The sequence below is a fragment of the Myotis davidii genome, unplaced genomic scaffold (assembly GCF_000327345.1).
Source record: "Myotis davidii unplaced genomic scaffold, ASM32734v1 scaffold458, whole genome shotgun sequence".
NCBI classification, from domain to species: domain Eukaryota; kingdom Metazoa; phylum Chordata; class Mammalia; order Chiroptera; family Vespertilionidae; genus Myotis; species Myotis davidii.
In genome coordinates this window covers 1,302,945-1,317,891 of record NW_006289819.1, presented here as the reverse complement: position 1 = coordinate 1,317,891, position 14,947 = coordinate 1,302,945, and the positions used below count along the sequence as shown (strand labels likewise).

The 14,947-nt window shown below is 57.0% G+C and overlaps 1 protein-coding gene and 1 long non-coding RNA gene across 5 annotated transcripts in view; one reads left to right on the top strand and one right to left on the bottom strand.

Annotated features, from left to right (window-relative positions):
* The window catches only part of HIVEP3 (human immunodeficiency virus type I enhancer binding protein 3), a 318,219-nt gene that overhangs the window by 289,392 nt on the left and 13,880 nt on the right, over positions 1-14,947 (top strand). For all 4 annotated transcript variants that reach the window (XM_015563169.1, XM_015563168.1, XM_015563171.1 and 1 more), the window contains one exon: positions 12,103-12,278. In XM_015563169.1, coding sequence (XP_015418655.1) covers positions 12,103-12,278 — 176 coding nt within the window. The remainder of the gene's footprint in view (positions 1-12,102; positions 12,279-14,947) is intronic.
* LOC107182897 overlaps positions 10,960-14,947 on the bottom strand; it is a 51,720-nt gene continuing 47,732 nt past the window's right edge. Inside the window, exon 3 of the long non-coding RNA XR_001513653.1 lies at positions 10,960-10,976. This is a non-coding gene — a long non-coding RNA (uncharacterized LOC107182897). The remainder of the gene's footprint in view (positions 10,977-14,947) is intronic.

The window sequence follows — 14,947 nt, the reverse complement described above, 5'->3', positions numbered from 1 at the left end:
CCTGCACCCTCTCCAATCCAGGAGTCCTCGGGGGATGCCCTACTGACGGCTTGGGCCTGCTCCTCATGGTTCTCTGCTCTCTGCGGGGCCTGCCTGCTCCACACCATGGCGATGGGCAAGCAGACCCTGCTGGGTGCTGTCTGCGGACTTGCTTGCCTGTTCGTGGGTCACCACGGCGACAGCCAAGCAGGCCCTGTTGGCCACAGACACTCCAGAGGTGGCAGAGCAGCGAGGCTTGATCCTCTACCGGAGTGGGCGGATCCTGCCTCTCCGCTTGGTCCCCACAACCCCTGGCTGAGCCGACAGGCCCAAACACTTCAGTGGCAAGGCTGAGGGGACTGGGCGCCACCATCTTATGGCTATGGGCACCACCACCTTTTTGTGATGGAATGATGGTTAATTTGCATATTACCCTTTTATTAGATAGGATACCAAAACCTAGGTATGTGCTCTGGTAGGGAATGGAACCTGCAACCTTTTGGTATACAGGGCAATGCTCTGTCCTAAGAGGCTGGCTGTGGAGGGAAGCAGGGAAGATGGCAGCTGAGGGGTGGAGCTGGAAGGAGTGTGAGGTCAAGCAGGTGAGTGTTTAAACCGAGAGCTCCTCTTGTGTGTGCACATGCTGCTGGCAGTGGTTCATAGCAGGACAGATGCTAACACTGCTGGAGAGACAGAAGGGACAGAGGGCGGAGCAGAGTCACAGAGCAGGTGGGAGGGGGTGGGGCCAAACCAGTGAGGAGAAGGGCAGTTCTCCTATAGGAACAGGTTGAAAGAAAAATGCTGCTTATGATGCAAGCAGGATTGATGGTTTGCAGGTGGAAGGCAGGGAGGGTACTCAGCCCTAATCCAGATGTCTTTTCTCTTGTCCAAGCCACCTATGGCTGTAGGCCTTCAGCAACAGTAGATCTGTGAATGGCTATTTAGCCAACAAAAGCAGGAAATTTCTGTCCTTGGGAAAGTTATTCCTTTGTAGAGATGATCCCCCAAATAAAAATATCCGATGATAAATAGTCTAGTTAGGTTGACACTCTGCTTACCCAACATCTTTCTCCGGGGTGCTCAAAGGACTTCCCGGGGAACACCCGCTCCAGACATTAGAGGAAGCTGGTTGTGTCACTAAGAAACCCAAGTCACTGACAGAAAAAAATAAAAAGACAACGTGAAAAGCGAAATGGGAAAGAAAGAAGACATATTGATCGTGGGGCAGACTGAGTGTCTGAGTAGCTGGGACCAGAGTTCCGGGAGCCCGCGGACTGTCAGGGAAGACCTAAATGCATCCCATTAAAATTTAAAGGAGGATCCATTTCTTCACCAGGCACTGCCTCCCCTTCCTGTAGGGGGTCTCAGGCAGCAGGGGCTCAACACTGAGAGGAGGGAGTGCAGGAAATGGAGTCCCCACCCCACACGTGGTGGCCCCAGAGGGTGGAACACAGCGGCAGCCAGGGTGTCCTCTGGGCCTGGACAGTGTGTGCCTGAGTCCCGCCTTCCATCCTGCCCTGGAGTCAGGCCGGCACCCAGGAGGAAGCTGGCTTCTCCCTGTCTCTCCTGTATGAGAAGTAGCCTCCTAGGAAACAGTCTCTCTCTCTCTCTCTCTCTCTCTCTCTCTCTCTCTCTCTCTCCCTCTTTTTATAAAAATTACACATGTGCATAGTTTGAGGATGCAAATCTTTCCATAACCTTTGTTACGGAAAATAGCAGCACCCTTTCTCTTCCCCGGATTTCCTCCTCCCCTTGTCAGAAACCACCCCTTTCATCTCTCCTGGGCTCACCATGCTACCTCCCCATCTCTAAGTGATATGCCCCAGGTCTTAGCTTTTCAGCTTTAGGCATTGATGAGCCACAGGAGAGCCATTCCGCCCTCCACATCCCCCGACCCGTCTTCTCGCCCTCTCATTGGAGTGGTGCCCCGTGCAAGTCACAGCTGAGCCACATCATGAACTCCAGTCACTTTTTCTTTCCCGCACAACTTTTCTATCTTCACTCTGGATACTAATTGTGTGTGTGTTCTTGGAAAACTTAGCTCTTTGTAAAGATTGTCCCTCAAATATAAATATTAGATGTCAATAGTCTAGTTAGGTGGATTCTCTGTACTGGCCTAGCATCTTTCTCCGAGTACTCAAAGGACTTCCCAAATCTAAGTGATGTGAAGTTAGAACACTTCAGTGAAGCTAGTCTTCTTAACCTCACTTCGTTTTCTATGCATTTATTACTGATTTGGCCCCCACGTTCTCACCTCACCAGCACCTTCCTCAGACATTCAAAAGCATCGGCTACTCTGTGAATCCCATCTTGCTGACCCACAGTCCCTCCCTGAGCCGTCAGCAGCTCCAGGCTGCACGGGCCACTCCCTCGGCCTGGCACACAGCTGCCCTCAGGGTCTCCCTTCACCTCTCCCTGGAGATGCTCTTACCTCGTATGTTGGGTCTCCTTTTTCTGGAAATGATGTCTTCCCCTTTCTCAGCTTATTCCTCATTTTCACAGAGACCCACCCACCCCCACCCCACCCCCGCTCCCCTATCACTGTAGTCTTTTTGGAGAAGGGTCCAGGAGAGGTTAGTTTTCTGGCATTTCACGTGACTGACAATACCGGGAATGTCCTCACTGTCTCAGCGGATTGCCGTGTAGAATTCCGGTTGTGAATGACTTTCCGTCAGTTTTGAAGGCATTGCTCCCTTGTCCTTGATCCATTCTCATTCCCATGCGATTGCAGGCTCAGGTGAAGGCTGTAAGCCAGGGGGTGTCTTTGATGGCCATGTGGACAGCAGTTCAGAAGGGAGGGAAGTAGACATTAGTTCCAATTCTGTAACTGGGTGATCATGGACAGGAGAAACAAGAGCAAAGAAGAAAAATGGCACGTGGGTTGTTGGGCAGATGGAGGGTCCGACTGCGGTTGAGCATGAGCCCACTGGAGTTTATTAGCCGTAAATCACAGCAACGTACCTTTGCCATCTTTGGGCATTGTTGGAAGTGGGGCCTCCTCCAGGGAGGCACCAGGGTGTGAGCACGGAGCTGGAGACTTGGGCAAGAAGCATTTCGTCATTCGCTTAGAGGAGGTGGGGAAGGACTTGACCTTGGAGTTGGGCCTGGGTAGGAGGCCTGACTCTGCCATTACTACACCTGAGATCTGGGGCTCTTCCTGAACCTCGGTTTCTCATCTGCCATGGGGTTTGGGTGAACCCTCTGTGATGGGACGTGCGGGATCTATCCCACTCCTGTCAGCGATGAGCTGTGTCAGCTCTGCACTCAGTACTGGAGATGCTGCTCAGAGACCAGGAAGTGGGGTAGGGGGGGGAGCAGGGGCGCCTGCTGCAAGTCCCTCCCTCCCTGAGGAGAAGCTGGCCTTTCCTAAAGACCAGAGAACCAGCCCAAGCTCACGGGCAGGGGCCCGTTTTGGGCAGGGGCCTTTGACGAGAAGAGGGTGCCCAGCCGAGAAGAGACATCTCAGGGGAGAATCGGGGAGGGTTTCCTGTTGGAGTTCAGGGATAGGTGTTGTGTATTGACTTGTCTGAACACACAGGTGAGGGGGTGAGACGCACAATTTATTCTAAAATGGCCTCACAGTTTAGAATAAGGAGCAAGTTGCTCTCCCTCCATGGTCTGGAGGAGGGGTCCCAGCCGTGGTCTGTTCCCCGCAAGCATCAGCAGCTCCTGCCCAAGGGTGAAGGCCCAGCTCCAGGTCACCTTCCAGCAACTGCATCCTGCTGCCTGCGCTTGCCATGCTCGGTGCTCTCAGTCGTGCTCTTCGGGGCCCCTGGGTGCCTTTCTTCAGTGCCTCTCGGGACCGTGGTGAATGTTCAATAGTATCAGGCACGTTGAAACACTTGCCCAGAGCTTGGCACATCTACCCCGCCCCACTGCCAGTCGGAGGGAGTGAGTGGCATTCCTCAGTCCCTGCCCTCCATAGGGAGCACCTCGCTCAGGTTAGCAGGAGGGCCAGAACTGGGTTCAAATCCCGGCTCTGCTACTGATTAGAATGTCACTTAACCTCTCTGTGGCTCAGTCTTCTGATCTGGACAATGAGAATGATAGTGCCTGTGTATCCAAGTTGTTGAGAATTAAAGAAAACCATGTCCATGTGTAATGTACCTGGCACAGTGCCTGGCGCATAGTAAGGTGACCTCTTATTCTGCCATGAATTATCCATGTTTACTTGTGTGCTCGCCTCTGCAAGGACAGGGAACACTCCTGGCACCTTCCTCGGCGAGCACTCTGTGGAAGGGCGCTGACTCTGGAGCCAGACCCTCTGTGTGGGAATCCTGGGTCTGCCAGCGTGGCCGGCTGGTCTTAAGTAGATTTTGTAACTGCTTTGTGCCTCAGTTTCTTCATCTGTAAGATGGAGACAATAACAGTAATTACATCTCAAAGGGTTTTCATGAGGACAAACTAAGATGCGACATGTAGAAAACTTACAATGCTTGGCACATGATAATCACTCAATAAAAGTCTACTGTGGCTGTTATTATAAAAGAGCCCCTAAAAATCATTTGATCCAAATGCCTCACTTTGCTAATGTGGAAACTGGTCCAGAGAGGCATTAGCACAGCATGTTAATGACAGAAGCCGCCTCTTGACACCTACGCCAAACATGCCAACAGGAGGAAGGGAGGAAGGACTGTGTGTGTGGGGGGGGTGGGGGGGTGAGTGTGGTCAGCCCCAGGGGAGTCCTTTGGCTCAAGAGATAACACAGGGTGAACTGGTTGGGCGCCACAGGTTGAGGAGGGCCGTCTCACACACACGGTGGGTGGACCAGGCAGTAGGAGTCGAGCCTAACCAGAGAGGGAGCTTGGCGTGGCCTTGGCTGGAAGAAACACATTGAGGAGTTCAGGGGTGATGGGACATGGCATGACAACTTGCTCTTAAACCGTTCCGGAAAGAATAATTTTTTTCCCTATATGTTCAATTTTGCTGTGTCTGTGATCGTTGCAAAATAAAAACTAAAAAACAGAGAGAAAGCCAGTTTGGCTTGGAAGAAAGGATTCCAGGGAAACCAGGAACCAAGGAAGGAGTTTAACAAGCACAGATGCTGTCAGGGCCACGAGAGGGAACTAAAGGCATCAGACCAAGGAAGGAGCAGGGCCTGAACTCCAAGCAGGATTTTGGATCTGTGCAGTGGCCTGGTGTCATCTGTCCCCAGGGGCGGCTTGCAGACCAAAGCATGGCCCAGCTGGCGGGAGAGTTGGGGGAGGTGTGTCCCGGGAAGAGCAGCCAGCAGAAGACAGATTCAGCTGGAACAGGGCAGCAGGGCTGGTGTGCCAGGCAGGCAGGCTCCCAGGAACATGGTGGCAGCAGACAGCACCCAACTCAGGAGCCAAAATGAGCCTCAGGCGGCCGGGGAGAAGCCAGGCTGTGAACGAGGCCTTATGACCTGCTGGTGAGTACGGCTGGCAGATTGGGGCCAGAAGGCGGCCAGCCAGGGGCTGAGCAGGACTCCTGGGAGCTGGAGCCAGGAGCAGGCAGGGCATCTCCCCAGGGAAGGTGGCAAGGAGTGGAGGCAGCTGGCAGGTGGCAGGAGGGCCAAGGAGGCTTGTCCACAGGCTGTGCTGTTCAGCCTGGGCCAGGGAGGAAAGTGTGGCTGCCCAGTGGGGGCCAGGTTGGGTGCAGGCTGGCTCCCAGGAACATGGTGGCAGGGGCACCCCCTAGCAAAGAGGCGGAGGCCAGTTCCCACAGACTCTCAGGGAGTCAGCAGATCCAGCAGCTGGGCTGCCTCAGATCCGTCTCTCGGAAGTTTCTGCGACTGCTTAGCTTGCAAGCTGGGGACCAGACTAAGAACCATGATTTCCTGAGGTTTGTAACCTGCTGGTGGTGGCGCTCTGTGGACTCTGGGTTTTCACCACCACCGTGAGTGGTAAAACCCTTCCAAGGAAGAGGGCTGGGGGCGTGCCTCCTCCTCCTGGCCAGCGGTGGGGAGGGAGGGCCCGCGGGGCTGAGGGAGGTGGGGCTTGAATAGGTCTGGGCCACAGGTTGAGCAGAGGCCCAGAAGCTCCCACTGGGGCTGGAAGGGGCAGCAATGGCATGGAGGCCCTTCTCTACTCCGACTCCCACAGGGTGTTTTCGGGGTCTGGTGCTGAAAGAGCGGAGCAGTGACCATGGATGTCCCCATACCGGTCCAGGCTCTCTTCCTTCCTCCCTTCAGGGGCTAATGCCTTTCATCTGCCCCATCCTCCTGAAGGACCCAAAGGTTAAGGTCGGGGCAAGGGCTGTGTGAAGGTAGTGGGGCTCTGTCTAGGGTCCAGCGGAATAGGACCGCATGCTCGCTCAGGCCTCACCAAAGGGGGCGCCCTCTCCTCTCTTCCTGGGCCTCTTGCCCACATGCCACCTGGGGACGTGCTTGGCTGCCCTGGGCTCCCTGCGTTCGGGTGGGCTCTGGCAGGAGAAGGCCAGCCTCCTTCCTCATCCTTCTCTCTAGTCTGACGATGAGACAGATGTTTGGATGGGGCTTCGGGCTGGGTCTCCACAGGAGGCCACGAGTGAGGAGGCGGAAGGGTTAAGCAGGCTCCCGGGACCTGGGCACGCTCTCAACACACCCGTTAACTGGGGGCCAGGGGACAGGCTGTCTCCTCTTGAAAAGTCATCGTGTGCAGGCACACCCCGTGCTTCCAATGCTGAGCCATCCTTCCAGGAATTCCTCGCCGTCTCCCTCCCTCCCTGGACTCCCAAGTGCGTGGCTGCTACCCTCCCAGCCTGCTTCACAGGTTCTCTGTGTCCGCAGCTCTCTGGGTGACAGCCTCCCACAGGCTGGGACGCAAATCATAGGGGTGATTTCAACGGCACCCGGACAAATGCTCCTTATTTCATTGTCATGTTCTATTTTAATGTGCTAGGATAATGTAGCCACCACGTGAAGCTGCGATTTCCTGACTGTGAGTCCTCACATGGAGGGGCGGGAACCCAGGCCCATGCTCTGGCCAGCCTGTCTCTGAGCTCAGGCCCTGTTCCATCAGGCAGCTCTCCCCACCACCCCCACCCCACACCCCATTGGCACACAGGCATGGATCAGGCACCTGGTGTATACACACATTTCATCGGCTGTGATGGTCAACAGCCCTCGGCAGCATCCCCTCTGGCTGCTGTGCACACAGCCCCAGAGGGTGCTCCCCTAGCCCAGCTCTAACTGGGCACCTTCCCCTCCCCCCACTGCCAGCAGGACACAGGCTAGGCTTTTGTGCCAGCCTCTGAGGCTCGCTTTCCTAAGTCAGCCTCAGCCTGACCTTCAGCCTCAACTCCTGCTACTTGTCATAGAGGATTGTGCCAAGGCTTCCACAACATAATTCCTGGGAAAAGCACCTGCCACAGCAAAAGCCCTCCACAAATAACAGCTGTTTCTATTTCCATGAGGAGAGGGCACACCTCTGTCCGGCCGGCTTTCTTTCTGGTGGTTTTTAGTGAAGAAGACACGTGTTCACTCTCCAGGGTCTGGTCCCTTTCCCATCCCGGGTCTGAGTCCTGTCTGGGGAACAAGGAAGTGAGGCTGGAGAGAGGAGGCCATAGTCCTGCTCCCACCCCACCCGAGAGCCCCTGGCGGCCGCTGTGGGCCATTTGTCTTAAGGAAGACAACCTGGAGGGGTGTGAGGCAGGCTGGGGAGGACTCGGGAACCGTCCTGGAAATGTTAGGCCTGGAGGAAGGGAGTCTGGAGTAGCGTGGCATCCTTCGGAGAGGTCATGTGGAAGAGGAGTCGCACGGGCCAGAGCCCAGACTCCAGTGGAACACAGGTTGACCACTTTAGCTTAATTGTCAGAGGGCTGTCTCAGGTGGCAGGAGCTCCCTGGGACCCTCTGCGACCCCAGATCCAGGCTCTGCCTGAAAATGACCAAATCAGAGGATGCACGAGGCCCCTCCCACTCTGGAAGTCAGAGGTTGTAGAAGCTTCCAAGCGCGACTGTTCTTTAGCAGTAATTTTCAAATTGTCTTTAAATTCACAGGACATCAACGCCTACTCTGAAAAAAACAGCTCAGTGGGGGGGTGGGGTCGTGGAGAGGCCTCCCGCCTCTGCATCCTGAGCCCAATTTGAGAGTTATTGTTGGAGAACCCTGCAGGTCAGGGCCTGCTGAAGGCTGGAGCAACTCCAGGTACTGTGCACATTTAAGGAGACCGCTCCTCCTTGGCAATTTCACGTCTCTGAACACAAGAGGCCCAGTCCCTCCCAAACCTCGCTGTCTGGTCCAAAGCAGGGCCCTGGCTGCACTCTTTTCACCTGAGCTGGCTTCATGCAGCCCAGGCTTGGGGCCTGACTGGGGGTTCTTAGGCCTTGCACTTGGTCGTTCACCCCACAGCAACTCCACTTGTCAAACTACTTTCTTTAGAGTAAAAGGCACCTCCTATTTTTGGAGCTGTGCTGGACGTCAGACCTCTGAGCCCTGCCGTTCTCCTTCAATGAAGAATCACGGCAGGAAAAGTGAGGAAAAGGCACGAATGCGAGCCTGTAAAGTGGACATGGGCTTGCCTTGGTCGTGGGTGGTGGGAAGCGGAGAGAAGACTCCTTACCCGCTTTCTCCTCCTGCCCCAATCTCTTGAATCTGTGCCCTCTTTCCTCCGGCCCGGCCTCTGCCCACTTGGCTCCACACAGTTGTAACATTTCTCTGGTCCCAGGCCTCGGGCCCACACCGCCCCCCATGCTTGGCCAGAGGGGTCTCCCAAAACAGGAGTCTCACAGTCAGACCCAACTCCTCCACAGAGACCTGCATGAAAGAATTTATTCTGCAAAGGCCAGTTCAGAGCCCTGCTGGGCCTCCCTGGCCACCCACAGCACTAGGTATATTGTCTGTTCTCTCTCCTCTCCTCTCCTCTCCTTCTCCTTCTCCTTCTCCTTCTCCTTCTCCTTCTCCTTCTCCTTTCTTCTTTCTCTTCTTTCTCTCCTTCTTTTTCTTCTTCTTCTTCCTCTTCTTCTTCTTCTTCTTCTTCTTCTTTTCTCTCTCTCTCTCTCTCTCTCTCTCTCTCTCTCTCTCTCTCTCTCTCTCTCTCTCTCTCTCTCTCTCTCTCTCTCTCTCTCTCTCTCTCTCTTTCTCTCTCCCTCTCTCCCTCCCTCCCTCCCTCTCGGTGTTTTCAGTACCTGTTACTCACCCTAGAGACCAAGGTCAGCATCTTAGTTTTGTATTTCTGCCCCTGGCCCAGCCCAGTGTCCATGGTGTGGAGGCTTCTCCCCTTCCTCCCTCCCCGAGTTGGGGCTCGGCCAGGCTATCTCCGAGGCCTTTCTGTGTGTGCGTCTCCACCTGGGAGGACTGTGTGATATAAGCCTGCGCTGGAGGAAGAAATGACAGCTGCACCCGGTGGCCTGCTTCTGAGTTGGGCTCAGCCTAAAGCAAAGCCCAGATATGGCAGAAGTCAGGGTGGCTGTGGCCAGTGTGGGAGGGACCTCATGGCGCCCGCTACGGCACTGGGGTGAAGGAAAGGGGGGCGCTGAGGACGCCATGGTGGCTGGATGTCAGGGGGGAGGGGTGTCATGGACCCGCCGAGCAGGGCCAAAGGGAGGTGTCCAGGTGGCAGAACCTCCAGTGCAAAGAGGAGACCAAGTCTCCCTTCTTTCTTCTGCGGCGGGGAAGGGCGCCCCCCTCAGACCGCTGTGGTAGTGCGCTGGGTCCAGAAAGCCTGCTACGTGAGGGTGAAGTGCTCCACGGGGTCCCAGCTGCTGTCTCTTATAAGAACAAAGAGTCATTTCTCCCCCACCCTCCTCCACGGCCTTCAGTTCCACCCCTCGAACACGAGGTAGTGCTTTGCCCTGAATCAGGGGAAGAGCTACCTCCAGCCTGAGAACTGGGCACCTGAACTGGCAGGTCAGGGACTACAGGGAGAGAAGGGGTGTTTTAGACAGCGGTCACCAACTGGTGGTCTGTGGGCCACTGGTGGTCCATGAGGTCTGAAAGGTTGGCGACCCCTGGTTTAGACAACTTGAGAGGCATCAGATGCCAAAAAACAGGATCCACCTATACCCATAGACAGCGGTCCATGTGTGAATGCATGTATGTGCATGTGTGTGCGTTTGTGAGTATCAATATGTGGGGTGTGAGTGTGTGTGTCACTGTGTGAGTGAGGGGATTGAGTGAGTGTATGTGAGGTGAGTATGTGAGTACATGAGTGTGTGGGTGTGAGTGTGAATATATATGAGTGCGTGTCAGCGTGAGTGTGAGTGAGTGTGGTTGTGGTACATGAGTATATGTGAGCAAGTGTGGGTCTAAGAGTGAGAATGGGGAGGTAGTGTGTGTATATGAGCATGTGTGTGTCTAGATGAGAGTGGGAAGATGGTGTGTGTGAGTATGTGAGTGTGTGTGTGTCTAGGTGAGCGTGGGGAGGCGGTGTGTGTGAGTATGTGTGTGTATGAGTATGTGAGTGTGGCGAGGCAGTGTGAGCGTGTGTGTGTCTAGGTGAGCATGGGGAGGCAGTGTGTGTGAGTGTGTGAATGTGTGTCTAAGTGTGAGCATGGGGAGGCAGTGTAAGTGAGCATGTGTGTGTCTAGGTGAGCGTGGGGAGGCAGTGTGTGTGAGTATGTAAGTGTGTGTGTCTGAGTATGTGAGCGTGGAGAGGTGGCGTGTGAGTGTGAGCATGGGGAGGCAGCGTGAGTATGTGAGTGTGTGTGTATGAGTACGTGAGTGTGGGGAGACAGTGTAAGTGAGCGTGTGGGTGTCTAGGTGAGCGTGGGGAGGCGGTGCATGTATGTGAGTATGTGTGTCTAAGTGAGCATGGGGAGGTAGTGTGAGTATGTGAATGTGTGTGTGTCTATGTGAGCATGGAGAGGTGATGTGTGTGAGTATGTGAGTATAGAGAGGCGGTGTGAGTATGTGAGTGTGCATGTATGAGTGTGGGGAGGCAGTGTGTATGTGCGTGTGTGTGATGGTGATCACTGTGTCCTGCCTACCAGCTCCCCCAAAGTTCCCTCTTTGAAGACCATCCTGTGATGTCCCCCAGGGTTAGCTGATGGCCCCTGCGGAGCAGGACAGGGTCCCAGCTGCTGTCTCTTCTTCAGTCTCTCAGCACCTCCTGCCCCTCTGTGCCTGCCCCCCATGCTTGAGCTTCACATCACGTGGACAGGGGCGTGTTGTAGGGGCGAGTGGGGGACACAGGCCTCTTGCTGGACCTCCAGGCAGGCTCAGCAGGCTGAGAGGCCACGCCTCCCTCAGGCAGCCATACCCTGGGACCTCCAGGCGTCATGAGTCAGAGAGCGCTTCTGGAATTACACCAGGATCCCCTCCCCAGCCCTCCGCCAGCACAGCCTTCCTGCCAGCAAGCTCCGGAGACTTGCACATCTGTAGCGTTTGACAGGAAGGCATTTGGGTGAGGACGGTAGGAGTGAGCCTCATGGGTTTCCTTCCAAGTGGACATAAGAGCATTCTGATGCAGGTCCAATGGTGCTGGTGGTCCTGAGGCCCAGCAAGGGGGCCGGTGCCCAGTGGTTCCTGAAAGTGGTTAGCAACTCCCACCCACGTGATCTCTGGAGGCCAGACTCTGGGGAGAGAGTGCGGGGCCCCTGGTTTCCACATTGCGAGGACAGAGAAATGATGGCCGTCCCTCGTCCTCCCCTCCCCGAGCGTCTGGAGGGCTTCCTGGCAGACTTAGCACCGCCGTCGGGGGAGGTGGACGGCAGGTCCAGATCCCAGTTCCATCTCTTGCTGGCTGTGGAGCCTCTGCTCTTAGGGGTTCTTCCTCGTGCTTGTGGTATAATTCGGGTCACATGCCCAGCACAGCCTGAGCGATCGGACGTGGTAGCTGCTAGAGCCGTAGCTGTCACCTTATTTTTTACTCTTTGTATCGCTGGTGGCCCAGAGTGGCCGTTGTTTGTGGGCAGAAGCTGGTGCCCGGCTGGCTCTGGAACAGAGGTCCCTCTGCGGACCTGTGGCCTCACCTCCCGGCAGGAGGCACCAAGGTCTGCTGGCTCTGGGAGGGCAGGAGGGGCCGCCCCCAGTCTGAGGGGCAGGGCAGGTGCAGGGGTCCATGCTGGATCCCCAGGGTGCCTTGTCCCCATCACCCAGATGGTTTGCTCTGGCTCTGCGTCCCCCTCTCCCAGCGCCTGCAACGGGCCGGACGCAGCTAGGAAGCGCGCGCATCTTCTGAGGTGGGGACCTGCCTCTTCTCCTCCTTTTGTTTCCTTTACCCTGACGCCTGTTGCTCATAGGTACAAATCAAACGAAGAGTATGTATATGTGCGAGGCCGCGGCCGAGGGAAATATGTTTGTGAGGAGTGTGGAATTCGCTGCAAGAAGCCCAGCATGCTGAAGAAACACATCCGCACCCACACTGATGTCCGGCCCTATGTGTGCAAGCACTGTCACTTTGCTTTTAAAACCAAAGGTAAGAGACAGTCAGCTGGGCCGCTGGCCCTGCCGCCGCAGGCAGCTCCCCTCTGGGAGCCACAGCACAGAGCTCAGGGGCCCAGACCTCTCTGCCTGGGCCTGGGGCACCCCCACTTCCTGGGTTCCCCAATGGCAGAGCAGCTGGCTCCAGACCGCCCCCCAGCCTGTCCTCTTGGATCCCACACGCCCCGCACCTGGCACTCCCCACCGCCTGGCGGCCCTCTTGCACCCTCCTGGTTTGGGTTTGCTCTCATCCCCCACCCCTTCCTTTGCATGTCTCCTAAGCCCTTTGTCCACCCACCTGACAAACTCCAGCATCCACACCTGTCACTGCCACGCTTGCATTTGGAAATCCATTCCACTCCGAGCCACTGAATACACTCACAGTCACTTCTCATGCGAGAGTCCATCTCGGCCTCCACCCACCTCACCACTCAGACCAAGGCCCTGCTCTGCCCAGCTTCTCTGCAGCTCTCGGCACAGGGCCCGGCCTCCCGCATCCAGACTGGCAGCACTGCCATCCGGCCCGCCCACACTCCACAGCAGAGCAGTGCAGGCCTGGCAGGCACCTGTGAAAGGAGGAAGGGCTGGCTGTTGAGGGCAGGCTCCCACAGGTGTGAGGGCAGGTGGTGGTGGCGGCCGCTGCAGCCGCCCGCCCTGGTGCGGACGAGGGGCTGCGTCCCTGACCCGGCTCTCGGCTCACCCCGTTGGCTGTTCCTGCGGGACAGGCAGGGACACTGCGCTTGCTCATTGCTCCCCATGGCTGAGCAGGCAGGGGCACTGGGAGAAAGGCCTGGGCCCTCGGCTCCCTGGTGGCTTCAGCCTCTTGTGCTTTGCAGATGCTGGGGTCAGGGTTTGGGCACAAGGACCACGCGGTGTTCAGTGGCTGAGACTCCGGAGCAGGTCGCCCTTTGCCAGTTGCTGACCTTCCTTCTGTTGGTAAAGCTGCTCCCAGCGAGAGGTGGGGCTGCAGCTTCGAGGGCTCCGCAGCCTCCCTCACCTCCTCCTCCTCGTGCAGCCCTTCGGGTCTCTGTGCTAGTCAGGGGCAGCTTATCCCACCACTGGTCATGGCCTCCTCTCAGCGGGTTCCCGTCTCTGGTCTCTAACCCTTGAACAGGACCCCCTTCTCTGTCCTTTGCCATCATCCTCAGTGGAGCTCACTTTCCCACCAAGGTTTTGGTTTGGATGGAGGTGGTCCCCCTTCCTTGTCCTCACCCTCTTCTCTGTTGCTGTCTTATAAACAGCGCTGGACGGGGTCTCCCAGGGAAGCCAGGGCAGGAGCCCTGCCCCTGCCCCCTGTGCATCCAGCCCTGGAGCTGCCCTGGCCAGGCAGCACCCCCTGGACATGGCTGGGTCCCCCATGCACCCTGCACTCTCACTTCCCATCGCCTCAGGCAGCCCTTGGGGACTTTATGGAGGAGAAAGATGGGAAGGAGTAACTGCAATTTAAATAACAGTCTTTGACTCTGAATGTCAAAAATCTCTTATCCAAGCATCCCCCTTGAAGATGAAGAAAGGGGGTTCCAAAAACCGGAAGTGACTGCTAAAGCTAGAGCTGTCACCAGAGTCAGGACCTCGTGGGCATCACCCCATCCCATTCCTTCTTGGGAGCACCTTCCCCCTCTCTGGTGGGAGTGGCAACATCAGGTGACCCATCAGGTGGCCTCAGCAGGGGTCAGAGCTGCGGCCCTGCTCCCGGGTGCGAGGGCACCGCTCCAAGGAGCCCAGGCTCAAGAGCACCTCCCAGCCCGGGGCCCTGCGGAGCTGCCCTTCGCCTTGGGGAGCTCACCCTGCCAGTGAACCTGAATCATCCATTCTGCTGAGCGCCCACCAGGGCAGTCTCCCAGGAGCCCTGGTCCCCTTCCGTGGCCTGTTCTGCGGGGAAAGGCCAGGTCTGTGTTTCCTGGGGCTGAGATACGCCTGGCTCCCTGGCAAGAGCCCCCTTTCTGAGCAGCGACCACACTGGAGCCATGGAGCCTATCTGCTGCCCTTCCCAGTCCCTGGGAGCCCCGAGGGCCAGAGCTCTGGCTGGTCCTAAGCGCATAACTGGGGCAGGGGGCTGGCGCCCCTCACATGCCCTGGGGGTGGGCCTCAGGGTGCAGGCTGTGTCCCAAGTTGCCCTGAAGGCCGGCCCAGGGGGCTTTGCGCTAACCAGAGATCAGGGACCGTGCTAGTCGCTCGCTGCTCACAGAGGCTTCCAGAGGCAGCACCTGCAGAGCCAAGGCAGCAAGCAGATCTGAAATAGAGGCATCTCGGGCTCTGAGAGCACAGGGAGGGCTGGTGGGGAGGGGCTTGAAGCAGAGAACGCTCACCCTGGGCTCTCTGCACGTGGGGGAGTGAGGGAAGGGCAGGACGGAGGCCTGCTCCTCCTGGGCTGTCACTCAGAAGCCACCCCTCCTCTCCCAGCTGCAGCCCCACTGGGCGGCCTCCATCTCTCCCTCTCCTCCCGCTCGGGCTTTGGCCCAGCCGGGCTGTGGGAGAGCTGAGGCTGGGCCTGGTGGTCCTCAGGGCCTTCTTGTCCGTCTCTGTCTGCCTGTCTGTGTCTCCGTCTCTGTGTTAGATGTTGTGGGGGCAGCTCGGGCCCCTGGGCACTGCTGAGGGGCGCCTCAGTGGGTGGGGTGGGGGAGGGCCCCCGGGATGTCCCTGTGGAGGCCTGGGGGTCCCTTT